This window comes from Trachypithecus francoisi, unplaced genomic scaffold (genome assembly GCF_009764315.1).
Source record: "Trachypithecus francoisi isolate TF-2019V2 unplaced genomic scaffold, Tfra_2.0 Lachesis_group9, whole genome shotgun sequence".
Taxonomy (NCBI): Eukaryota; Metazoa; Chordata; class Mammalia; order Primates; family Cercopithecidae; genus Trachypithecus; species Trachypithecus francoisi.
In genome coordinates, this window is record NW_022681474.1 from 34,854,146 (window position 1) to 34,880,429 (window position 26,284).

At 52.5% G+C, this 26,284-nt stretch overlaps 1 protein-coding gene across 2 annotated transcripts in view; it reads left to right on the forward strand.

Annotated features, from left to right (window-relative positions):
* Positions 1-7,621: 7,621 nt before the first annotated feature.
* ADAMTS14 (ADAM metallopeptidase with thrombospondin type 1 motif 14) overlaps positions 7,622-26,284 on the forward strand; it is an 89,446-nt gene continuing 70,783 nt past the window's right edge. For both annotated transcript variants that reach the window (XM_033208989.1, XM_033208990.1), the window contains exons 1-2: positions 7,622-7,957; positions 9,983-10,422. In XM_033208989.1, the coding sequence (XP_033064880.1) occupies positions 7,876-7,957; positions 9,983-10,422 (522 nt within the window). In that variant the 5' untranslated portion in view covers positions 7,622-7,875. The remainder of the gene's footprint in view (positions 7,958-9,982; positions 10,423-26,284) is intronic.

A 26,284-nucleotide genomic window follows, 5' to 3' on the forward strand; every position in this document is an offset into this window, starting at 1 on the left:
TCAGGAGTTCAAGACCAGCCTGACCAACATGGTAAAACCCCATCTCTACTAAAAAAAAAAAAAAAAAAATTAGTTGGGCGTGGTGATGCATGCCTGTAATCCCAGCTGCTCAGGAGGCTGAGGCAGGAGAATCACTTGAACCCGGGAGGTGGAGGTTGCAGTCAGCCGAGATTGCACCACTGCATTCCAGTCTGGGTGACAGAGGGAGACTCTGTTTCAAAAACAAAAAAAGAAAGGACTCCCTCTTCCACTGCCTCTGGTCCCCATTCCATCTGGTGAATATGTAATGCCTGCAGTTAATGCAGTCATTTTACAGCTAAGAGGGAACAAGCCTGAGGATGAGACTAATCCCCAAGCATGACAAAGTGGAAGAAGAAGGGACCGAGATGCTGGAAGATTCTGTCAGGCTGCCAAATTAACCCGGTCCAGAACGGGCCTGCTTCAGGATTCCTTTTTATATGAGATAATAAATTAAGCCATGTTTAATGTGTTTGGTGACATGTAAGCCAAAGTCCCCTTACTGATCTAAAGAAAGGAACAGTATGGAGGTCTGGCCCCTCTTTGCTGCAGGATGTCACCCATGGCATCTAAGAGGATGTTAGGATTGGAAGAAAAGCTGGTAAGAAATGTGCCCTGGACAAATCGCTCTGAGTCCTTCCATTATACCATAGGGGCACCAGGAAATGGGGGAGATCACTGCTTTCTGCCTTACTTTCTGGAACCCCAGAGGGCCAATGCCAGGGGCCGCACTGGACTTTGCTTAGGAGGATGCCGATGTTGCAATCATAGACCTATAGTTTTAGAAGAGGGAATGGCAGAAACAAAACTCCCAAAGGACAGTTGGCCTTTCTGGCATCCTTCCTTACAAACACAAGGAGACCTCTTCTCCGTGCACTCCCCAACATTCAGTAACCACAACCACACAGCATCTACACACAGGGCACAAACAGCATTGTTTCTAACTGATCTCATGGTTCAGCCAGTCTCGGGGGCATCAGCTGTTCTGTAATGCATGACAAATCACTGTGGTTAACTTAACCCATCCTTGTCTCCTAGCTACAGTCATTAGACACTTGCCAAAAAATGTGCAGAGGGAATGCTGGGGAAACAAAGGAGAAGGGTCGTGAGGAGAAGGCCACAAGGCACAGCCCCTCTCCCACACATCTGGAGGCTTCTGGAGCTTTGCCGGACTCCTGGAGTTCAGATGCAGCACCAGCCCAGGCTTTGGAGACGGGGGGTGGGAGATGAGGGTGGTGGCCTTGAATTAGGAGCAAGTCACAGATCCTCAGTTAGTGAGTTTGCTCTCAGTCTTCATCTGGCTCCAGTTTTCTTTTTCTTCCTTTCTTTTTTTTTTCTTGAGATTCAGTCTCACTCTGTCATCCAGTCAAGTGATCATGGCTCACTGCAGCCTCGACCTCCTTGGGCTCTGGTGATCCTCCCACCTCAGCCTCCCAAGTAGCTAGGACTACAGGTGCACCATCATGCCTGGCTAATTTTGTATTTTTTGTAGAGACAGGATTTTGCCATGTTGCTCAGGAAAGTCTTGAACTCCTGGGCTCAAGCGATCCACTTGCCTCAGCTTCCCAAAGAGCTGGGGATTAGAGGTGTGAGCCATTGCTCCCAGCCTGGTCCCAGTTTTCAAGGTTTTGTTTAGAACAGTGATTCTTAAATTTGAGCATGCATCAGAGTCCCCCGGAGGACAGGTTAAAACAGATTGCTGGGCCCCTTCCCCAGAGTTTCTGGTTTGAGTAGGTCTGGCATGAGGCCTGAGAATGTGCATGTCTAACAAACTTTCAAGGGATGCTGATTCTGCTGCACAGGGGGACCCTGATTGGAGAACCACTGGCTTAGCGCTGCTGTGCATGACCATGGCTCTCAGGTAGCAGCAGGAAGAGACTCAAACTCTTTTTCCTCTTCCTTCCCTTTGGGCTGAGGTGGGAACTAACAATGAATAACCAAAGGCCATGGTCCTGGGCAGGGGGAACCAATATCATCAATGCTTTAAGATCACTATGAACCAGGAACCAGGAGACTTGAGGTGCTATCCTGCCCCGAATGATCTTTCTGTGTGGTGTTGCAAAGTCACCTCTGCTCTCTGGGTCTGAGTTTGCCCCTCTGTACAATAGGCAGGTGGTGCCTTTCTGTATGTGTTGTCATTTCCACTACCAAAAACTTTTATAATATAAGGAGGCTGGGCACGGTGGCTCACGCCTGTAATCCGAGCACTTTGGGAGGTGGAGGCAGGCAGATCACCTGAGGTCAGGAGTTCAAGACCAGCCTGACCAACATAGTGAAACCCCATCTCTATTAAAAATACAAAAATTAGCCAGGCGTGGTGGCGCATGCCTGTAATCCCAGCTACTCGGGAGGCTGAGGCAGGGGAATCGCTTGAAGCCAGGAGGCGGAAGTTGCAGTGAGCCGAGATCGAGCCGTTGCACTCCGGCCTGGGCAACAAGAGTGAAACTCCATCTCAAAATAATAATAATAATAACAAACAAGGAAAACAAAATGAGCTAAATGATCTCCAAGAAGGTGGAGGTAGGAGAATCTCTTGGCAGTGTCACCGTGTGCCTGGAAGCCTGGGAGCTAGAATCTGACTTGGGTTTGAATATGGCTCTGATATTTACCAGCTGAGCGCCGTGAGCACTGGGGAAGCTGCCCAGTGGCAGAGCCTTGGACTCCTCTTCTGCAAGTGGGGATGAGGATGCTGACCTTGCAAAGTTGCTGCAGGAGTGGAGGTAAATGTATAAAGGGGCTGGCCAACAAATATTAGCTATGATGGTTGTTTTTGTTATTTTTAGTATCTTTTCAAGGCTTGGCAACTCAGAAAGGCAACTTGTCTCCTGCATCCTTGCCCGACTGTGGAGCCTGGTGATCTTCGCTGATGGTCACTCAGAACTTCCAAGCATGTGTCTCAAGTTTTCCCCTGGAATGATTATTCTGGGAAATGCTTGACTTGCCAAATTTTCCATGAACTGTTCTTTCTCTAACTTCTGTTCATTTGATTACTAATTTAACTAATATTTATTAAGGGCCTCCTATGTGCCCAACACAGGGCAGCCACTGGAGATACAATGAGGAGAGAACCCCAAATGTGGTCCCTGTTCCCTGTGAAGCTCACAGTCTGGGGGAAGCAGATGTTAATCTGTGAATCACAGAGAATCAGGAGAAACTCAACAGTGAAAACTGCTGTGCAGGGGCCCAGAGAGGGTACAAAAGCAGGCAGATTTGACCTGGTTGGGAGGCCAGGACAGGCTTGGGGAAGAGAGAACTAAAAGGATGATGTCTGAGGGTAGCAGGAGTTGACTAGGAGAAGAGAGAGTGTTGGGCATTAGGGGCAGAGAGAACAGCCTGTTGTGCAAAGGTGCCTGCAAGGGGCTAGGCTGGAGGGCGGTGGAGGTATTATTCAGTGTACGTGACCTAAGTGACTTTTCACCCCATCTTAACTCTGCTTATCTTTAGAAAACAGGACATCTGAGGTCAGAAGTTCCCCCTCATGACTAAGCAGCTAAGACTGGTGGGATCCAAGATGACAGTTCACTTGACCTCTGAAGAACCTCTAGCTTCATTATAATCTAATTTCCAGGCTAAATGACACTCTTACCAGCATGATGACAGTTGATAATCACCATGCCAATGGCTGGAAGAAACCATGAAAGGACAAAAAGGAAGGTGGCAACTCTGGTTCCCAGAAGTTCTCCGCCCATTCCCAGAAAGGACATGAATATTCCTCCCCTTGTTTTCAATGCAAAACGTCTTCATTAAAGATGCCCTATATCTGTGACTTTCCAGCACTCACAAGCTGAGCAGTTGATTTGTGAGCCAAGCTCCCACTTCTCGATTCCATGGCCATTAAATAAAGCCTGCACTGCTTGATGCTCACTCTCAGTTTTGCATACTGACTTTGCGGCACAGAACAGAGAATAATACCTCTTTTTTTTTTTTTTTTTTGAGAGGACCAGCTTTGTCAGTAACAGAGGCAGGAAGGTGGGCACAGTGAGTCTGATCTTTGTTCCAAGAGGAACAGAGCCTTTGGAGGTTTAATAGCAGAGAGGGCCACGTGATGTCTCAAACATCTCTGGGTGTAGTTGGAGGAGAGATTCCGGGGCCCAGAGAGGAGTGGGGATATCTGTTAGGACAAACCTACAGCAGTGTCCAGAGAAGGGCTGCTGGTGGCCTGGTGGGAGAGGGGGTTGCATTTGAAATGGAAAGAAGTTACTGTATTTGGAATATCCTTTGGAGTGGACTCCGCAGGACTTAGCAGGGATTGATGTGATGGGTGAGAGAGGTGACTAGGGTGGTCCGGCTGTCTTCCTAACTGGCTATCCAGGGTGGATGGTGATGGCCTTCACTGGGCTAGGGTGGAACTCCTCTTCTCCAGAGCATTTCAGAGCCCTGCTGGTCACTTGTCACACCATGGGTTAGAAGACAAGGTCCTTCCTCCTGTGTTTCAGGATCCTCATCTCCTCCAGGTGTGGATAAAACAGGTAAACACTTAGCACAGCAGCTGGTTTTCAACAAATGATAGCTGCCTGCTGGACCGCCTGCCTCTGGGTCACTCTTGCAGAGCTGTTGGCCTCTTGCTGCAGAGACCTGTCACAAGCTGACACTCTCACTTCCTTGTGGGGGCATCTGGGACTCCCGCTGAGGTGGGGATATTTTGTCTCAACCTTGAACCTCCTCATCTTTGTCTTGCAAGATGGAGCAAGAGAGGAAGAGAGCTGGTGCTCAGCAGAGGTTGTGCTTTTACAGGCAAGAGAGCAGGTGCCTTGGATCTGAAGCCAGGGGAACTGGCCCTCCTCTAAACTAGCTGTGTGACCAGAGGCAAGTCTCTTTTCCTCTCCAGACCTCAGTTTACCTAACTATAAAGTGGGGTGGGGCACAGGACTGGAGACTGCCTCCAAACCCTTCTATCTGCAAATCTCTGTGTTTTTGTTTATGCTCAAAGGAACGTGAGTGGGGGCTGGGACCACCTTCCTCCTCAGGGTCAAATCCTGGGCCGTTGCCCAAGCCCCAGCCCACTCATTCCATCTGTTTCAAACTCTCGCCACAGTCACCTTTTGGGGACAGACATCTCCACTTTGTCTTTCTGACCTACCTGTCATAGGAGCCTTCCATGGGCTCTAGCTAGTCCAGCCTTTTCTCCTCCTGCCTGGGAGGTTCATGGCAGGCTGCCCCCTCCTGCCCATGCTCGTACCATTCCCAACCAGGAACATTGCTTCCTCTCTGTCTCCCTTGTGGAATCCTCAGCTTGATCCACGGCAGTGAAATCTCCCTCTGAGCTCCTCCTTCCCAGAGTCCCCAGAGTCCCTGGTCCAAGGTCACTGGTGACCTTGCATGTTCATTTAGAGCACATTTCTCTACCTTTTCCTTACCTGGTTTTCAGACTTTCTCTTGCTCATATCAGGTTTCTCAATTGGTTGCTGGCTCCATGCAGCCAACACAGACTTTCTGCATCCCTCTCCCCCAGGGCCTTAGACTGAAAGTGTTGTGTTAGGTGTTGGGAGACACACCCAAGACACTCCTGTGCAAAGACTCAAGAACACACTGGAAAACCCGGACCTTGACTTCCTAGGAGGATTCCCAGCTTACACCTGGGGATTTCTTTCTTTGGCCCCGTTCAACTCCAAATCTGGGGCCACCTTGCCCTCTCCCCACCTTCTGGCCCAGACTCTGAGGTATGCTCCCATGTCCCCTTTTCCTAACAAAGCCTTCCTCAGTGGAAGAGAGCTTGGACACACAATACTTGCCAATAAAAGCAACCATTGTAGCCCCAGGGAAGGGGGTGGGGGGAAAGAAACAGGGAGAGGTTTTGCTCTCTGCTTGCCAAGGCTGGCTCCAGGGAAGGCCGCAGCCCACGGCTGGTGAGGCAGGCTGCTGGGGCCCCAGCTGTGACCTGCCCCTCTTGACTTGCTCTCCTTGAGGCAGGAAGAAGGGGGTGGAATGGAGCTGGGACCCCTGAGTTTTCTAGGGGAGTCTCTCTGAGATGGCCCCACAGCAGAAAAGGGGCAATCCTTATTCCATGACTTTTTCCTTCTGTCCCACAGGGTCCCCACTCTGCAGCTTGGAAAACTGAGACCCTGAGAAGGGAAGCCATTTTATCCTGAGATCATTTGGTGGGCTTGTGTTTGCAGAGGGCCAGAGCTGTGAAGCTCCAACCTGGTCTTCTCCCAGCCTCTCCTCTCTCTCTCTTTTCTTTCTCTCTTTTTTCTATCTCTCTCTCTCTCTCACACACACACCCTCTAACTTTCTTGCTCTGTCAATCCTCATACACAGAATCCTGTCTGGACCTTGACTTTGCATGTCTTTTTTTTTTTTGAGACAGAGTATTGCTCTGTCACCCAGGTTGGGGTACAGTGGTGTGATCTCAGCTCACTGCAGCCTCAACCTCTCAGGCTCAAGCAATCCTTCCACCTCAGCCTCCTAAAGTGTTGGGACTACAGGCCTGAGCCACTGCACCCAGCCAACACACATCTTAAAAGACCAGAAAGAGGAGAAAGAGGAACTCTATTCTTCCCGAATTTAATATAGATCAATTTGGTTGTGGCATTTCCAAATAACTGGATGCTCTGATGTAGCTTGGAACGCTTGGAATATAATATACTTTAGCTTTCTGAACCTGCTTCTTAAACGCACCAGTCCTCCAAAACCTTGGCATCATTTCCAAGATTCTTTATTCCATGGTTATTACAAAAAAATCTCCTTTCCACAATTCCCATCCCTGGATTGCTTGAAATATAGTTTATTTGCAAGTTGTTAGTTACATATTTACAGAGTAAAGCAAGAGCATGGATCTTCTGTTGGGTTGTTTGTACTGACTCCTGACCTGGTCTCAACACCATTGCAAGACCAGCATCAAGCGCTTATCTCTGACTCTTGGTTCTTTCCACCTTGGGATGCCGCAGTTGCTACTGACCTCAGGGATGGAAGTGAAGGACAGTTATCACTTACTGAGCATCTATTATGTGCTATAGTTAACACCCATTTCACAGATGAGGCAACTGAGGTTCAGAGCTAGGATTTCAATCAGGGCTGTCTGACTCTGAAGCCAGGGTTCTCTCCTCACAGACTCAGCCCTGCTCTTGGCGAGGACCACAGGTCAGTCGTGCACCCTGGCCTGGTGTCTGGAAAATGGGTAGATCCAAGGGGTCGATGGTTAGTGAGGCCATCAAGACCATGGTGAAAGAAAGAGGGAGTCTCCCTCCACCGGGAGGCTCACTGTCCACCACACCTCCAAATGCAGCCAGACATCCCTTTAGCTTCCTGGATCTGGAACAGAAACAGAGAGCAGGCCCTGCGGCCAAGAAAGGGGGCGGAGCAGCCATAGAAAGCAGATTCGGGCCACCACTCCGGGAGCCCAGGCGTCTGAGGGGACAATCGCTCCGTGCGCCAGGAGCCCCTGCTCTGGCTCTGCGTGGCACTTCCGATCCCCGGCCACAGGCAGCTGCACTCCCCAGCCGCGCGCCCCGCCTCCGGGCGCCCGGCGCCCCAGCTCCGACCCGCGCCCGGCCCCGCCCCGCCCGGTTTGCCCACCCCCGGCCCGCCCCGCCGCCCCCTCGCCCGGCTCCAGCGGAGTCCCGGAGCGTCACTGCGCGGGCGGGCTGACCGACCCGCCGGCAGTTGGCACCAGGGGCGCTGGCACGTCAGCGGCTCCGCTCTCCAGCCTGCAGCCTCGCGCGCCCGGTGCCAGCGGTCCAGGCGGCGGCGCCGCGCAGGGGACCCGGGACCGGCGGGAGGCAGGCTGCTAGGCGGAGAGGCGGCAGCGGCGGGAGCCGGCCGGTGCTCCGACAGCCCAGGGCGCACCCTAGCCTCCCCGCCCTCAGCCTGGGACTTCGGGCTCGGGCGCTTGCCCAGCCCGCTTCTCAGCGCGGCCACATGGCTCCACTCCGCGCGCTGCTGTCCTGCCTGCTGTCTTTGCACTGTGCGCGCTGCGCCGCCGCGGGCAGCCGGACCCCAGGTGCGTGCGGGTTGGGCGCTCGGGGGCCCGTGGGGTCCGGGGTGCTCGCGGTCAGGGTGGCCCAAGGTTGCTCCAGTTACCCGGTCAGGGTTCCCGCGGGTGGGAGGCAGTGTGCACACTCTGGGCTGATTTGCTGTCTTTCTTCCCCTGTGCCACAGCACTGTTCAGTCATTTCTCTCCATTTCTAGTGCTAGAAGTAGACAGAGAGCCCAGGAGAGAATTTGGGAGCATTGAGTCTCTTCTTAGGAGCAGCGTATCTGTCTCTTTGTCTCTCTGTGTTTCTTCTTTCCTGAACCCTTTCCCAATTTGTTTCTCTGTCCTGTGTGTCTTTCTCGTTCAGTGTCTTCTCTGTCTCCAACTTGTGTGAGCATGGGTGCAAGGTGTGTGTGTGTGTGTGTGTGTGTGTGTGTGAGAGAGAGAGAGAGAGAGAGACTGTTACATACCCAGAATAAGGCTAACAGGTGATTGCCTCCTACTGCAGAGCATGCAGGGCAGTCATGCTCCTGCACAGAAACATACATTCTTCCACTGCCCCAAACCTAGCATTGTCAAACGCTGCGGACACAGGCCTCTTGCGTACAGACCAGACACACTCCACTCCTGCCCTGCAGCATGGGGTACCCTCCTGGTGGCTCTGAACATGGGGAGAAGTCTCCGGTCATTTCCAGGCAGGGTGCCTCCTTTTCTGTGAGCCTTGTTCATGTGCCAGAGTGGGTCCCCTCTTGCAGCAGTCTTGGGGGTCCTCTGCTATAATGGGGATGAAACTAGAACTGTGGGCATGGGAGATTTTCAGGAAACACCACTTTCTTTTTTTTTTTTTGGAGACGGAGTCTCGCTCTGCCCCCAGGCTGGAGTGCAGTGGCGCGATCTCGGCTCACTGCAAGCTCCTCCTCCCGGGTTCCCGCCATTCTCCTGCCTCAGCCTCCCGAGTAGCTGGGACTACAGGCGCCCGCCGCTACGCCCGGCTAATTTTTTTGTATTTTTAGTAGAGATGGGGTTTCACTGTGTTAGCCAGGATGGTCTCGATCTCCTGACCTCGTGATCCGCCCGTCTCGGCCTCCCAAAGTGCTGGGATTACAGGCGTGAGCCACCGCGCCCGGCAGGAAACACCACTTTCTATGTTTTATCAGTGACGTGAACTGGGGAGACTGGAGAGGTAGAGCTGTGTGGAAATGAAAATTCCTCCCAAACTCGCATTCATGAATCACCAGGCCTGGAAGCCAGGGAGCTGTCATTCCTGCCCAGCCTGGCTGGGCTCAAGGAGAGCTGTGTGAGGATGGGCCTGCTGGCATGTGGCCTGGAGCATGGGGCCATGACCTCACAGTTAATTCAGCCCAAGTGGGCAGGTCATACCCTGTATATCCTTTTATTTTTGAAGATCTATATTTATCCAGTTTGGGGCTCGGCCATACAGAAATCTCAGCGGCCCCTGTCCTGCTTTAAAAAGTTTTCTTTCTAACCTTGGAAAAATAGAGAACTGGGCATTCCCTCCGTCCCCTCTGCAGCCCCACCTTCTCTTTGACACGCGCCCACGGTCCCCTGGGTTTCTAGGTGTGTTTGTTTTGCCAGCTGCGTTCTTGGAAGCTTGGGGAGGAGGGCCCTACCCCAGCCTGGGGTGGTGACATCAGCACGCTGCGGAGTTTGGGCAGATCTGCCCTTCCCTTTATTTGCCCTGTTGGCTTTTGGGGAATTTTAGTCCTTTTCTGGGCAGAGCCCAAGGTTGGAAGTCTTGTCGCTAGTGACCAGGCTCTGTCTGGTATCATTTGCTTTCTTCTGCTAAGTTTAAAAAGGACCTGGGGGCTACAGGGAGTGATATTTCCACAAAGTACCTGAACACCCTTCATCCAAGTGTAGGAATCCTGGAGCTCAGGAAGCAATAGATGGAAAATGGGTGAACTCGGGCTGATGGGGCCACCTAAGGGTGACACTCAGGTTTCCTATCCCTCTCTGCCCTAGTGGGATTTCCGACTTCTCCTTACCTCTGCACTGACTGCATTGAAGTGACTCTTTGTTTACCTCCGACAGAGCTGCACCTCTCTGGAAAGCTCAGTGACTATGGTGTGACAGTGCCCTGCAGCACAGACTTTCGGGGACGCTTCCTCTCCCATGTGGTGTCTGGCCCAGCAGCAGCCTCTGCAGAGAGCATGGTAGCGGACACGCCACCCACACTACCACGACACTCCAGTCACCTCCGGGTGGCTCGCAGCCCTCTGCACCCAGGAGGGACCCTGTGGCATGGCAGGGCGGGGCGCCACTCCCTCTACTTCAATGTCACTGTTTTCGGGAAGGAACTGCACCTGCGCCTGTGGCCCAATCGGAGGTTGGTAGTGCCAGGAGCCTCAGTGGAGTGGCAGGAGGATTTTCGGGAGCTGTTCCGGCAGCCCTTACGGCAGGAGTGTGTGTACACTGGAGGTGTCACTGGAATGCCTGGGGCAGCTGTTGCCATCAGCAACTGTGACGGATTGGTAAGGGATGAGACTTTCATTAAGTTGCATCCTCCCCCTCCCGTGCCCTGCTCACGTGGTTTTGAGATTGCTATGGGCATGTTTTGCAGTCTGGGCCAAGGCAGGGGTGGTGCTGCCTTCCTCAGGGAGTGCTGCCTGCCCCCGCGGGCCACTAGGTTCACGCTCTGCCAGGTGTGAAGTGGCTGAGTTGGGATGGTGCCTTTATCATGCCCACCCCATGGCTTTTTCACCCGTCACCCTCCATGGACCCCCCTGGATCACAAGCTGTCTGGCTGGTATCTCTGAGTGTAGAGAAACACTGGGGTGAGGAAGCCAGGCTCTGGAGTCTGACTGCTGGGGTTGGAATTGTGGCTGAGCCGCTGCCTAGCTGTGAGGATTTGGATGAGTTAGCCTCTCTGTGGTTCTTTCCCTTATTTATTTTGCACATATTTGCTGTTCTAGGTGCTGGGGGTACGGTGGTGCCTGAGGCAGACATGGCTTCTGCTCTCCTGGAGCTGACCCGCGAGTGTTAAGAATGTGGCCCGCCTAACTGGGCAGTGCACTGGGGGCTGCCCCTGCCTGGCTCATGGTGGGGGCACAGTTAGTGGCTGCTATTATGTCCTATAACATTGTGATGTCGTGTCCTTCCTCTTCTCCTCCCTGTCTCTCCTCCCAGAGCCAGCCTGCTCTTTCCTGGCTGCTCTGCGTGGCCCCTCTCCTAGGACCCTCACTGCTTCTACACTGCTTCCCAGAGTCTGGGGGCACCTCTGCTAGTTGGCACCACATTGCAAACCAGAAAGCCATGGGGTGGGCTGTCTTTCTTGCCCCCACTTGGGGCTGCCTCTCGTTCCCCTCGCTGCTCCTCCTCAGTGTGCAGGCCCTTGTCAGCTGGCACAGAAGCCTCAGGGTCCTGTTCGGCGGCTCTTCCCTGCCCCAGAGACACCAGATGTGAGCTGCTGGGTCCCGGAAAGAGGCCTGCTTGCTTCTCTGCCCTCCAGCTTTGAGACCGAGAACATTTGAGATGGGGAGGGCTTGTGGGTTCCTTCCTCACTGACAGGGCGGGGAGCATTTTCACCATCGTCCCATGTGTAGGAGAAGTCTTACCTGCTGATTTCGTGGCTGCCTCTGTCTAAACCAGCGCTTTCTACCTTTTATCATGATGTACCCTAAATGTTTTAGACATTTCCCCCCAATCATCAGTCCATCTCAGGATGAGGTGGGTATTTTTGTTGTTGTTGTTTGTTTGTTTTGTTTTTGTAGAGGTGGATTTTCACTATGTTGCCCAGGCTGGAGTGCAGTGGCTATTCACAGGCACAAACACAAGGTACTGCAGACTTGAACTCCTGGCCTCCAGCCATCCTCCTGCCTTCGCATCCCAGGAGCTGGGGCTATAGGTGCATGTCACTGTGCCTGGCTTTCCTCATGCAATTTTAATACCACAGATATACTGAAGATCTGTTTATACACTGTGTATCTATCTGGGCTTTATATGTTTTTGCCTTCCCCAGAATCAATTTTCACCCCATTGAAGGTGATAGCGCCCTCATGGAGAGGGCTTATCTACATGGTAGTTGGTTTTCATAGTTGAGCATGCGGTAGAATCACCTGAGCACCTTGTCAGGGGTGCAGAATCTGCCTCTCAGGGGAGGGACCAGGATCTGATTGACACCAAACTCTGCAGGTGAACTGATGCAAAAGTTCCTGAGAATGGACTTTGAGAAAGCAGATTGTCAGGGCAGCTGGGGGAGCCTATGGCCTTGTCAGGTGTCCGGGCTAAGCCTCCGCTGCCAGCCCACTTTGGCTCTGTGGCCCGGTGCCACAGGGGTCCTTGGTCACTCCGCTGGCTAGAGCTATGCCATGGCCACAAGTTTTGGTTGAGAATCCCTAGTGATGTCAGGAATCATCCAGGGATACAATATCCATGCAGATAGAGAGACAGAAAGTGCTGGTGCAAGCCAGCAGCTGAACTGAATTAGATGGTGAATTCCTTCTAAAGTCATCACACAGGTAGCTGTAAGTTCCTCAGTGACAGGGCTAGGGCTCCTGCTTCTCTGACTGCCCTCCTGAAGTGAGGCACAGAGGAGATGCTTAATATACCCTGAGAACCTAAACTAAGGATGACAGTCACTGACAATAAGTGACTCCCCACCCCCTTTGCATCCTGAAAACCTCCCTTGTCATTGAACCAGCTCAGCAGCCTGTTGACAAGTAGTGACTGACCGCTAGGTGCCACAGGGATCAGGGCCATGAAGGGCCCTGAGCTAGCACTCCTGAAGCACGAACACATGGCTCCATGGTGTAGCGTATATGGTGACAAGTCGTCATGCTCTGGTTTTGGGGGCTGGCAGATGGTGGAGGTGGGGCTGTTCAGTGGGCCTGGGGCTGGACATTCCTCAGAGGGTGTTGCTGATTTTTGGTGGCCTCTGAGTAAATGTTCTCCTTAGCTGTGTGACCTTGGGCAAGTCACCCCCATTTCTGAGCTTTACTCTTCTCATTTGTCCAAAGAGGGGCTATGCTTGATGTTCCCTGGCAGATGGGATCGATTCTGTGTGGCTGAAGCGGGATCGGGTCTCAGAGGCTGTCCAGGTACAGGCTTCTGGAGGCTTGCTCTGTAGCTGGTACAGAACTGAGGCTCCCGGAAGTGGCTTTCCTGGGTGCCCCGCCCCTTGGTGAGGGGCAGAAATGGACTTTACTGGGCTGAGCTTCAGGCTGGACCACAACATGTACCCTGGCTGTTTCCAGAGGCCAGTCCTCAAGTCCAGTATCTGGACGCCTCCCCCTCCAGGCCCTGGGAGAGGTACTCCCTGACTGCCTTCCACTGGGGCTACCAGCACAGAGGTCACTCCAGGCTGGGATTCCTTGACTTTCCGCCCACTCCAGGAAATTGCTCTGTGTCCCATGACAGCAAGGGGCTGTGTCCCAGTGACCCAGCTGAGCTCACCTTTGGACTCAGAGGCCATGGTGTAGCATTTCTGATGATAAGATTGAACTCTGCATCTTACATGGTCTCTGGATTTTAATCCCATATTCTCTAACATCTCAACTGCCAAAGTCATTCATTTCAAAAAATATGTACTGAGTGCTGACCATGGACAAGGTCCATAGGGAGATCATAAAAAAAGAAAGTGACACAAATAATGACAGCAACAGTAACCAGTCCTTCCTGTGGCCCAGACACAGCATGCATATGTGAATGTGCTTTTATTAACTCCATCCATTTGTAGATGAGGAAACTGAGTCATAGGCGGAGATACAAAGATAATACAGATAGCTTCCATTAGCACAGGACTTTATAGTTTACAAAACTCTTTTGCATCCTTCAATCTTGTGAGTGTGTTTGCAGATATTGTTATTACTCCTGCTTTGCAAAGAGTCAGGTCCCTGTCCTCGAGGAACTTGGGTGACATGCAGGGGGAAACCTACCAGTAGTTTCAACATTCACCTGGTTTTCTAGAACACAGTGGGGATGGGTGCTCAGTAAATGAGAGTGATTGTTTTCTTTAATGTCAGAGAAGGTGACATTTGAACTGGGCCTTGAAGGATGAGTAGAAGTTTGCTTCTGGGGCCAGAAGGTGGGGAGGGCCCCCTGGGTAGGGGAAAGAGCTTGAGCAGGCTAGTGATGGTTGGACAGAGGAAGGAGCACCATGTCAGGTGGGGCCGGGGAGTGGACCCTAGAAGACACACTGGGCAGGGGGGCTTGGTCTCACCTTGAAGGAAGGGTAGGATGGAAGAGGGGGTGTGGGGCAGGGATGCGGCAGCTTGCTCTCTTGAAGAGGCTGGGCTGGGAGTTGAGAAATGTGGCTATGTGTTTCTGAGCAAGCTGGCCCCTTCTCTGGGCCTCAGTTGCCACCTTGGTACATTAAGGAAGCTGGAATGTATAAGCTCAGACCCGTTCCAGCTCTGGCATGGGTGCTTTGTGGCATGGGGCTGACCTTGCTGGAGTTTGGAACCAGGCCCCAGGCCCCTGTAAACCTGTAGTTGACGGCTCCCTCCTGCATTGCGGTTAATTCACGCCTAACAGTGGGGTATGGGATCCTTCATCTTACTTCCCACCCACTGTTCTGGAGGGCCTTCTGTGTGTCCTAGCTGTGGGAGGGGAAAGAGAAAGATTCAGGAATGAAAAAGCAGGGCCCTTGCCCTGGAGGAGTTCGTAGGCTAATGGGGACCCAGATATAAAAGCAAACTTGAGAATCCGGTGAGAGGCAGCAGGAGAAAGACCCGTTTAGTTTGGTTAAGGCACCTAGGAAGGCTCCCCGGAGGAGGTAGCAATTGCTCAAGACTGTTCAGACATTGTAAACATGAAAGATAGTGCCAGGCTCCTGACCGGCAGAAAGAATGATCCAGCCAGTCCTGAGGATATTCAGGGGCAGGAAATAAGGGATGTGGGGGTGGGGCCTGGTCCTGCCTGCAAAGTGCTTCCTCTGGGGTTGGGAGCAGCTAGCTTGGGATGTTGTTAGACTTGAGAGTCCCAGACTGGGAATGTGTCCAGGTATCAGCAGTGACCTGATGGGCCACTCTTCAGAGCCACTAACACTTTGCACCTGGGAGGAACATGGGATGGGGACCAGTTCTTCGTGGATCCTGGAGAAGTTGTGGCGTGCAAGGATGGGGTCGGCAGAGTGGGGTCCCTGCTTCTAAGTGGAGCTGCATGCTCACTCTGCCCATCTAGAATCCAGGCCACCAGCCTCTTGAAGGGTTGCCTCTCCTACGGCCATCTCTACCTCCCTAGGTCCTGGGGCCTGATGCCCTGTGATGGGGTGCTGGGGGCTTGGCTGCACCGTGTTTCCCCCTTTGCCTTCAGTGCCTCTGTGAGTCAGGGCCTGGCGCGGAAGCAGCCACACGTGTAAGATTTGTCACCATCTGGTTCTGTTTTCCACTCTCTGCAGATCTTGCATTTTTGATGGCTTATACGGAGTAGACCCTGGCAGACGGCTTTGGGAGGGATGGGGGAGGCTGCATCCCAGCCCAGCTGCTCACCACTGAACACGTCACAGAAGCTCTTTGAGCACCTCCCTTTTGTCTTTAAAATGGGACTACAATGTAAGGTAGGGTGGGGCTGGGTGAGTTGAGAACTTCAGGGTAAGGGGCCTCTTTACCGGAGGCTGAAAATATTCTAAAATTATGACAGTGGTTACACAATTCTGTGAATATACTAAAAACAATTACAATATGCACTTTAAGTGGGTGAATTATATGGTATGTTATATCTCAATAAACCTATTACTGGCTGGGTGCGGTGGCTCACACCTGTAATCCCAGCACTTTGGGAGGCTGAGGTGGGTGGATCACCTGAGGTCGGGAGTTCGAGACCAGCCTGGCCAACATGGAGAAACCCCGCCTCCACTAAAAATACAAAGTTAGCTGGGCATGGTGGGGATGTCTGTAACCCCAGCTACTCAGGAGGCTGAGGCGGGAGAATTGCTTGAGGCGGAGGTTGCAGTGAGCCAAGATTGCGCCATTGCACTCCAGCCTGGGCAACAAGAGCGAAACTCTGTCTCAAAAAATAAAGAAAGAAATAAATAAACCTGTTACTAAAAGCACCTGGCCTATGGAAGGGCCCCATGAAAGGTGGTGTTTGTAATTCCAAGGAAATAGTCTAGGCTGGGGGAAACAGCAGGATGTGCTCACTCCAGCACAGACCAGCTGTGAGACCTTGAGCAAGCGTCTTCATCTCGCTGTGCTTACATTCCTCATCTGTAGGAAGGGCAGAGGAACAGCTGTCTATGGGGTTGTTCAGAGGATTAAATGAGATAACGCAAAGTGCAGGACGTGGTTTATGGCAGGGCCTTAATAAATGGATAGAAGTCTGCAACCTCCGCCTCCTGGGTTCAAGTGATTCTCCTGTCTCAGCCTCCTGAGCATTTGGGACTACAGGCGTGCACCACCGTGCCCAGCTAATTTTTGTATTTTTAGTACAGTCAGAGTTTCACCATGTTGGCCCCACTGGTCTCAAAATCCTGACCTCAGCCTCGGCTGATCCACCTGCCTCGGCCTCCCAAAGTGCTGGGATTACGGGCATGAGCCACCGCACCTGGCCAATCATGATTACTTTGTAACAGTAACTATTAATAATGATAAATATTACAAATACCATCAGAGTCCCTTTACTGCAATGATATATAGATCACTGGTGTTATCCCCTTGGCCAGGTCCTGGGGGTGCAGGGATGAAACTCAGCCCTCTGCCCCTGTACTCCAGGAGCCCACGGTTTAAAGGGGAGGCTGAACTGCACAGTAGACAGTAAAAAGCAACACAGACCATACTAAGCTTCGGTGATTTGTGGGAATACAGGGAAGCATAGTGCATACCAGGGAGGTGAGTACTGAGAAGGAGGGGTGCTCAGGGAAGGCTTCCAGGGTAGGGGACATTTGGGCTGGGTTTTAAAGGATCAGTAGGAGTTTTCAAAGCCATGGAGTGAGAATTGTAGTCATTCTGTAGGGAAGGAAATCCTGTGTCTCTGCAGGATTCAGGAAATGGCAGGTCATTTCAGACCTCCATGGGAGATGGGGAGTGGTGAAAACGTAATTGGAAAATGTCAACCTCACCACGGAGCTTGGCCTTTTCCCTGCCATCATGGGGAGCCATGGAGGTTTGTAAACAGGAGTCACATTAGTGTTTGAGAAAGCCACTCATCCTTCCAGCTCCATGCTGGTGCACAGCAGACTTGTCTGTGGCTTTTTGGTCTCCTGTTCCAAACAGCTGTCCTTGCCTGGGGGCTGCTCTTGACTGGCTGGATGAGTGAGTAGGCGTCCTGGGGGCCCCTTGGGAAACCACGGGTCGGCTCCACATTCCACCTTGTTTTGGAGGTATGGAGTGTGGAGGCTTGGAGTCTCACTGTGACCGACCCCCTCCCAGACACCCAGCAGGCTTGTCCCCTTACATCTTGACCTGCAGGCCTCCTGCCCTCACACGTGTGTGCCTAAAGACCCTGGGAGGGGCAGGGGGTACCAGAGCATTGTGTCTGACCCCACGTTGGTGCAGGCCTTGCTGCCTTGCTAGCCTTATGCCTCTCTAGCCTTATGGGCTCCAGCTTACAGACTACGGTCCCCACCCCTGCCCTGCCCAGGCTGGCCTGCTCTTGCCTCACTTTTCAGCCCCCTGCCTTTGCTGTGCTGTTCACACCTTCCCTGTCCCCTCACTTGATGTATCTCCCATTTCAACTACCAGTTCCTAGAAATCAGAGACTGTGTTAAATGTGTGCATTTCCTGGAGCATTGAGCATAAGGCTGGGCCCCTGGATTGGAGGGGCAGGAGGTGGAAATTTCAGCAGCACCAGGAGTAAGTAGGTGACAGAAGAAAGAGAAGAGGACTGGGTAGTCATAGGGGTGGTGGGATTATGGCAAACGGGAGAGGAGCTGCCCACTCCTCTGCCACTCTGATATTATAAGAGCTTTGAGTATTTTAGGAGAAATGAGAAATATGGATTTTTAGGTTTACTTTACTTTTTAATAAGTGTTCTAATTCTTCAGCCATTGTATGAACCAAACCCAGCAAGGCGGTTAGCTGGAGGCCTTGGGTTGCTTGTGAGTTCAGCAGCACGTGCTGGGGTGAGTGTGACCCTGGAACCAGACCGCCTGGACTGAAATCTCAGCTCTGCCTGTTACATGCTGTGACCCTAGGCAGTTAGCTCACCTCTGTGTGGTTCGGTTTTCTCATCTGTAAAGTGGGATTATAATAGTAATCACTTCATAGAGTTGTCATGTGTGTAAAGGGCACAGTGCAGTCCCCAGTACACTCAGCTGTTGCTATTACATGGTGTGGATTACTGGTTGGTTGAGTCTACCAGGTCTGAGGGGATGGCGGCAGGAAAGAAGAAGTCAAGAGGACCCCATTTACCATCCTGCCGAACACGGTGAAACCCCGTCTCTACTAAAAATACAAAAACATTAGCCGGGTGTGGTGGCGGGCGCCTATAGTCCCAGCTCTCTGGGAGGCTGAGGCAGGAGAATGGTGTGAACCCAGGAGGCGGAGCTTGCAATGAGCCAACATCAGGCCACTGCACTCCAGCCTGGGCGACAGAGCAAGACTCCGTCTCAAAAAAAAAAAAAAAAAAAAAAAGCATCCCATTTTCTGGCTTCCACTCCCAGAGGTGTCTCTGAGTTTTCAGTGGGGTACACACTGAAGTGGGGGGCTGGTCCTGGCCTCAGGCCTGTTAGTTTTCTCAGGGTGCACCTTGCTTCTCCCTCAGTTTGCTGCTGGCCCTGAACATTTCCACTTGTAGTTCCCAGAGGCGCAGGGCAGAGTGTGGTCACCTGTGTGTTCTCGTGACCCAGTACCGGGTCTGCTGGACAACTGTCTGGGTGAGGAGGCATAAACTCCTGTTTTTGTGTTTTTAACCCCAGTTAGATGAGGGGACAGCATCTGTCATCCTCTCCGTGGCTGTCTGGCCATCTGCTCCTAGGCCAGAGGTAGTGACCGCTGAGGCATGCACACTGCCATTTGCCCTCCTGCGCCCTGGCAGGCCCCGCAGGCCTGCTGTGGCACGCTGTCCCCGGGCCTCAGACCCCCCTGCACGTGCTCACGCAGTCACTCTCCGTGGGCCGACCGGGCGTGCAGGGGAAACCCGTTTACCTCCCCGCCTTCAGCACTCCCTTCGTGAGCAAGTCTCTGTCTTCAGGGTGCACACCCTCTCTAAGAGTGCGAGCTGGTTTCTCCTGTTTGCCACTTAGATAACCCAGTTTACTGGGAAATACTGGGTACCTCTTGGCAATTCCTGTTTACAGCACACAAAACGAGAAAGGGACTCTTTGGAGAGAAAGGGGGCTTCTCCTGATCCGCCTGCCAGGGTGACTGTGGGTCTTCAGTGTGGAGAGAGGAAGTCACTGCTTCCTGCTTGTGGCAATGTGAGGGCCTGGGGGACACAGAGGGCCTGTGGTATGCATGGGAGTGTCTTGACCCCAGCCAAATCTCAGGAGGCGGGCAGCACAGGCTCTCCTGGGGAAATAGGCAGGGTGGGGAAACTGAGTAACTATCAGTTCTCATTCTTGTGTAACAAACCAGTCTAAAACTTGGAACTGAAAACAACATTGTGTCCTTCCTCACAACTCTGTGGGTGGGCTGGGAGGTTCCTCCCCTGCCTGCTCCCAGCCGTGCTCACTTGGCTGTGCTCTGCTGAAGGGTGGGCTGGGCTGGAAGGCCCAAGCTGGCTTCTTTTACATGACCACCATGGTGCTGGCTGTTGGCCGGGCGGCCTCAGTTCTCTCTGTGGCCAGTCATCCTCCAGTAGGCAGTCTCAGGGTAGCATTCCAAGAGGGGGAAGGTGGAAGCTGGAAGACCCCTTGAGGCCTAGCCTTGGGAGTTGCATGTAGTAGTTCATTCTTGCGCTGCTATAAAGAAATAACTGGGGCCGGGTGCAGTGGCTCATGCCTGTAATCCCAGCACTTTGGGAGGCCGAGGCAGGTGGATCATGAGGTCAGGAGATCGAGACCATCCTGGCTAACATGGTGAAACCCCGTCTTTACTAAAAATACAAAAAATTAGCCGGGCGTGGCGGCAGGCGCCTGTAGTCCCAGCTACTTGGGAGGCTGAGGCAGGAGAATGGCGTGAACCCGGGAGGCGGAGCTTGCAGTGAGCCGAGATTGCGCCACTGCACTCCAGCCTGGGTGACTGAGCGAGACTCCGTCTCAAAAAAAAAAAAAAAAAAAAAAAAAAAAAGAAATAACTGGGGCTGGGAAATTTAGAAAGAAAAAAGGTTTAATCAGCTCACAGTTCTGCAGGTTGTACAGGAAGCATAGTGGCTTCCGCTTCTGGGGAGGCCTCAGGAAGCTTCCAGTCACAGCAGAAGGCAAAGGGGAGCGAAGTATCTCACATGGCAGGAGGAAGACAGAAAGGAAGGGGATGCTACACACTTTTAAACAACCAGATCTCACTCACTGTCACAGTAACAGCGCCAAGAAGATGGTGCTAAACCATTCATGGGAAACTGACTCTGATTCAGTCACTCCCTAGCAGGCCCCACCTCCAACATTAGGGATTACAATTTGAAATGAGATTTGGTGGGGACACAGATCCAAACCATATCGTGGCATAAGGTCACTTCTGCACATTCTGCTGGTCAATGCAAGCCATAAAGCTGGACAAAATTTTCCAAGAGTGGGGAAATGGACTCTTCCATTTGAGGGAAAGAGTGGTAACGTCTCATTGTAAAGAGACTGTGCACAGAAACAAGAGGACCGAATGCAGCCATCTTTGCAAACATTCTTCCACATTGCCCCTAGGCAAGTGATTTGACATCTCTAAGCCTCGGTTTATGTATCTGTAAAGTGGATGTCCCTACCTCGTAGTTTTGCGGGTTAGAAATTATGCACTTAAAATGCTGCCACAGTGCCTGGAACAATAAAAGTTAGCATTTCTTCTTCTTATTGCTGATGTCTTAGAATAAATTAGGAAACGGAGGCAGGATCCACAGCAGGTGTGTCTCCAGCTCTCTGGGCGCCCATGCCAGGGCTCTTCCCCCTGCTTTCCAGAGGCCCCCTCCTGTCTGGGCTGCTGTCTGCCTATCTGAGTGGAGGCCCAGGGCCTGGGTCCTGGGTCCTGGGTGGTTTTCCAGTCCTCCAGCCAGTCTGATCTTGCAGTTTTACCTCCCTTGTCTCCTCATGACCATGCCTCACTGTCTGCCTTGGATTAATAACTTATTTATGATATGGAATAAAAGCCAGACATCACCTCACTGCAGCTTTTTCGGAGCAGAGCCGGCCTCCCATTCCAGCATGGGCTGGTTTTATTTTTCTTCCTCTGTGTCTTCAGGCACCGGCTGCGGCTGGAGGGAGGGCGGCCTGGGGGCTGCTCAGCAGGCTGGTGAGAGTGATGGCTGTGCTTGCCTCTGCATCTGCCTCCCAGCCCCAGGGTGGTACAGGCCCAGGGTGGGCTCTCAGTGAGGGCCCAGGAGATTCCACATTCCCAGGCACTGCAATGGAAAGTTCCCAAACCATCCACCAGGCCCAGGATTCCATTTTCAGCCTGTGGGTCTTGCCCTGCTTTCAAAGCCCTAAAAACAACAACAGTGATAATATTTACCTGCTGCTTCATCCTTAGCAACACTAAGGAGGTCCCTGTCAACATAAGCTCAGGCGCTTGCAGATACCCTTGTGTTATGAAAACCTGCATGGATCCCAGCTCAGCATAATTTCCACCATTCACCCTGACTTTGGCCTGAGTTGGAGACAGCTATGGCTGGAAGAGGCTTTGGGGGCTTCTAGCTCCCTCTTCATTTTCCAGCAGAGGAAGCCGAGACTCAAGTTGGGGAGGAGATCCACGGTCATGGAGTAGCAGGTGAGTGTCAAGTGTCAGGGCGCACAAGGACCAAGGTTCCTTACTCCCAGGCAATGTTCCTCCTGCAGTTCCAGGCAGCCTCTCCTGTCAGTGGCAAGACCAAGTGTATGTGAGCAGAGACTCAAGGTCGTAAACTGTGTGCTGTGCCCTGATACGGTAGCTGTGGCAACAGCTTCAGCATGATGAATGCTAAAAGTGATTGGTCTAATGGTGGTGGGGGTTGAAGGGGCCTGGGGGTACTGAGTAGAGGTGTTTATGAGGCTCCCACTGTGAGGGGGAGGGCTGCTCAACTTCTGCATGTCATTGTCGTCCCTGAAACTGGAAGGCCAACTGAGAAAAACAGATGTCAATGGCCCAGTTAGTGGGATTTGATGCTCAAACGGAACTTTCTCGTGTTTCTCAGACTCAAGTCACCAGTGCTGCTGTTTTATCCATTTTCAACATATTGGAGGGGGAGAGGGCTGCTGTTATGTACACATTACTTGTCATGGAACATTTAAAAACCCTGCAGTCTAATTTTCTTCTGCTTTCAGTAACACGGCTGATGGGGCAGTAGAACAGGCCTCTTTTTAGAGAAATGTCTGGAGGTGAGATCGTTTGTTAGAACCAGGTTGGTCTGAATGCAAACTCTGTTCCCGACGGGTGGCTGAAGGCCTTTGTCAGCCTTTGCTTTTAAGCCAGCCACATATTTACACCTTTGGTCTGTCCAGAAACAGCCTGTCACTTTCCCCTCCAAGCCACACCCACCCCCCAGGCAGAGGTTCACATCCACCCCTCAAGGCTGGCAGGGGTCCACACTCAGAGTTAGCTCCTCCAGTCCGGAGAGGCCTGTATTCCACAGCCTGGCCTACTGCTGGCCTGGGTGCATCATGCCTTTGAGATGTTGTCACTTCATAATTCGTAGTCCCTGCATAGGGAGATGCTAGGTAAAATATGCTGTCCCCTAATCCACGGCCACAGTTTTGGGGAAGTGGACCTCTCACAAGGGTGGTATACCCAAGGGAGTTTGTTTTAAGGCCTGACCCAAAGGATGCTTGTTTAGCATGGTTTCATTCCAAGTCAGTTGCACAGCATCAACCAGTTCATCCCCCTGAAGCTCAAGTCTAGAATAAGGAAAGAGATACCGGGACAGGGATAGAGCACCTGCCAAGAGCCACTGCCACGGAGCACAGAGGAGGGAGCAGTGATGGGGTGGCTTTTGAGCTGGGTGAAAGGGGCATTCCCAGTGGGGTGCACGGCAGGGGCGAAGGCACGGAGGCTCGTGGGAACCGTAGCTCTGGTACAGAACTGGTCCAGTGTGGCTCCAGTGTGGGGATTTTTGTTACTGGTAATTCTAAAAGGGAAACAAACACAGCATAATAAGAATAACCACCACTGGGGTGGTGTGAGCCACCTCCTGTCTCTCCCAGATGGTGGCATTCGCTTCCCTGCACTCCCTTGCCCCGCAGTCTGTTCGCCAACAGCAGCCCTGGCAGTCCTGTTACAATCCGAGTCCTCCGTGGTTCGCGGCACTCCTCCGGGACAAGCCAACCAGTCCCTGGGCTGCCATTGCTCCTCCTCACTGCCCTCCCTGGAGGGAACATTCCTCCCCAGGGACTGCCAGGGCCTGCCCCTCAGACCCCTCAGGCTTTCACTCGAATGTCACCTTCGGACGTCCTCCCTGGCAACCTTATTCACAGTTTCAAGCTCCAATCCTTTCTCTTCTCCATGGCTCCTTCCACTTGGTGTGTCACATATTTCTAGTTATTTATCGCCTGTCTCCACCCTGCTATAGAATGTTAGCTCCGTGCAAAGAGGAATTTTTGTCTGTATCCCCAGCACCTAGATCAGGGGCTTCTCAGTCATCATCTTATGAATGAATGAGTGAATATGTGCTATTGCAGGCGACGGTTTAGGAGAGGCAAGTTACAGAGACATAGGTGAACACGCGAAGGGAGTGGGTCTGGAGAGGGGTCTGGTGGCTGCAGTGTGGGCATTTGCGCTGCTAGTGCCTGGCAGGTGAACCGTCAGAGTGTGGCCAAATCTGGAACCTGTGCTAGTGGTGCTGGTCCCTGGGCAGGGTTAAGTACAGGACCGTACCACCTGTCTGGGGTCTTCTGGCCAATTATGCTTCGTCTGCTCCTTCCACCTTTTGCAGAGGAGACTGGCCAGTGATACCTGGAGGATCACTGTGTCATTAGGAGTCACTCGTGGGGCTAGAGCTAGCCTGGCATTCTCCCATGCTCACCTGCATTCTGGAGGGAACCTGTCTCTCGGCCACTGCCAAGTCCCTCATCAGTGGCTCACTACAGACCAGGCTATGTACCAGATGCGGTGAGAAACATTTACGTGCATGGTCTCACGTGGCAGACATGGTTTAGAACTAGTCAGCGACCCCCTGGGCCAGGATGCTGTAGGGCTCATTCAGAGGGGAGGCCTGGCTGGGACAGTGACCTGTCAGGCCCTCTCTTGGGCCTGCTTTCCACTGCCAAGGGTGTAGCACCTTTCCCGGTGCTGCTCACCATCAGCTGGTGTGCGTCTGAATAGCAGGGTTTAAACCGCAAGGCCTCCACGCAGGGTGCTGTTCCTCCACTCAGGGCCTGGCAGCCACACCGCCTGCTGGCACTTGAGGGCTGCTTCCTGTCTCCTCATCCCAGAGCCATGGCTGCTGCCAGCACTCAGGGCCAAGCAGTGGCCAGGCAGAGCTCCTTCGCCGAGCTTGGTGGGCTATGGTGGTGACAGAGAGGGAAGCCTCAGAGCCGTGTGGCTCCTGGGCACTGGGGAATGGAATCTGAGGGTGGCTGCCGGCCTGGCAAGGTCTGCCCTGAGTCTGGATGGGCTCCAGAGTGAGGGGTTTGCAGCAGAAGGCAATCTCTGAGCATCTACAGGTCCTGCCTCTGGACCAGGACAACTGCTTGTTGGCAGGGGAAGAGGAGTAGAAATAAAAAGCGACCACTCCTCCTTTAAGAACTTCAAGCTTTTGGTCGGGTGCGGTGGCTCACGCCTGTAATCCTAGCACTTTGGGAGGCCAAGGTGGACGGATCCCTTGAGGTCAGGAGTTCAGTTGGTCATGGTCAACATGGTGAAACCGCGTGTCTGCTAAATATACAAAAAAATTAGCTGGATGTGGATGCGCGCCTGTAGTCCCAGCTACTCGGGAAACGCGGAAGAATCGCTTGAACCTGGGAGGCAGAGGTTGCAGTGAGCAGAGATCGTGCCACTGCACTCCAGTCTGGGGACAGAGTGAGACCCTGTTAAAACAAAAACAAAAACAAAAAACAGAACTTCAAGCTTTTGATGATCTGAGCAACTCTGTTCTCCAAGGTGCCAGAGGACAGAGCTAGTCATCACCTTCATCATCAACATCAGCACAGAGGGACTACTAATAATTGTCCTCACTCTCTGCACTATGGGCCCCCAGCTTGGATGGCTGTGAGGGCATTGACTGGTCCTTGGCCACTCAGCAGGTCACAGCTGCTCCCTCTAACTCCCAGGCTTTCCCCACCCAGGATCACTTGTGGTCTAGGTGGCCCTTGGTCGTGAAGTAAGAGGTGTGCAGTAACCCAGCCCACTGGACTCCCACGGCCCCTTCTCAGGGAACGTACTTATTGTACGCTCATTTCTTCTCTTACTTGCCCATTTCCGGTGTTATGACGAACACACCTGTGCTGCTATTGCTCTCTTTATGAAACACGCATGACCACTTAAATGTCCCTTTTCATGCCATTCCACGGTTTGGAAGCCTCCAGGGTTTGGATGAGCGTTTCTCAGCCCTGGATGCACATCTGAATCACCCGGCAGCTTCCAGAATGCACTGACTCCTGAGCCCCACCCATTGGGTGTTGATTTCATTGGTCTGGGAGGTCGCTGTAGTTTTGTAAATTCCCCCAGGTGATTTTAATGACTGTCTAGGGTTAAGAACGGCTGCTGTTGTCTGCTGGAAAGCCTACTGTGTGTCAGGTCAGTAGCTGGGGTCAGGTCTTTCAGGACCAGGAGAGTCAGGCGGAGGAGGGAAGGAAAGGAAAAGACCACCACTTGCTGTGAACCCGGCTCCAGGAGGGCCGTTTCCCATGCCTTATCTCATCTTCCCGTCCACTCTTTGGTTTCAGATATGGAATCTGAGGTTGAGAGAGGGCTGGTGCCGCTCAGCTGGGAAGGACCCTGCTGGGATGGAACCCCAGGTGTTTCCCTCCCCAGCGAAGCCTCTACACTACTTTGCAGGGAAGTTGAATGACAGAAAAGGAGGGATACATTATGTTTGTTTCCCTTTTTTAAAACTTTGTTTAGGGAATGGGAGTTGATTCTGTGTTCATTGTGGTAGGCACACACTCTGTGCAGAATAGGTGTGCCTTTTGAGATAAGGACATCATAGAAAAGTCAGAAAATACCTAAAAGTTTAAAGAGAAAGAAATTGCCTACCATCTCATTGCCTAGAGACAATGCCCTAACAGCTGGGTATGTTTCTGCCCAACCTTTTGTCTGCAGGTCTTCTTTTTCACCTTTAACATCATCCTCTACCAGTCCCTTTTTGGGGGGTAAAGACTTTTCCCCTTAGGACGTTCAACCACTGGTATTCTTTTTTTTCTTGAGGACTTCTTTCCCTTACAGGCAGGAGATCTGGGTATGTGTGGTA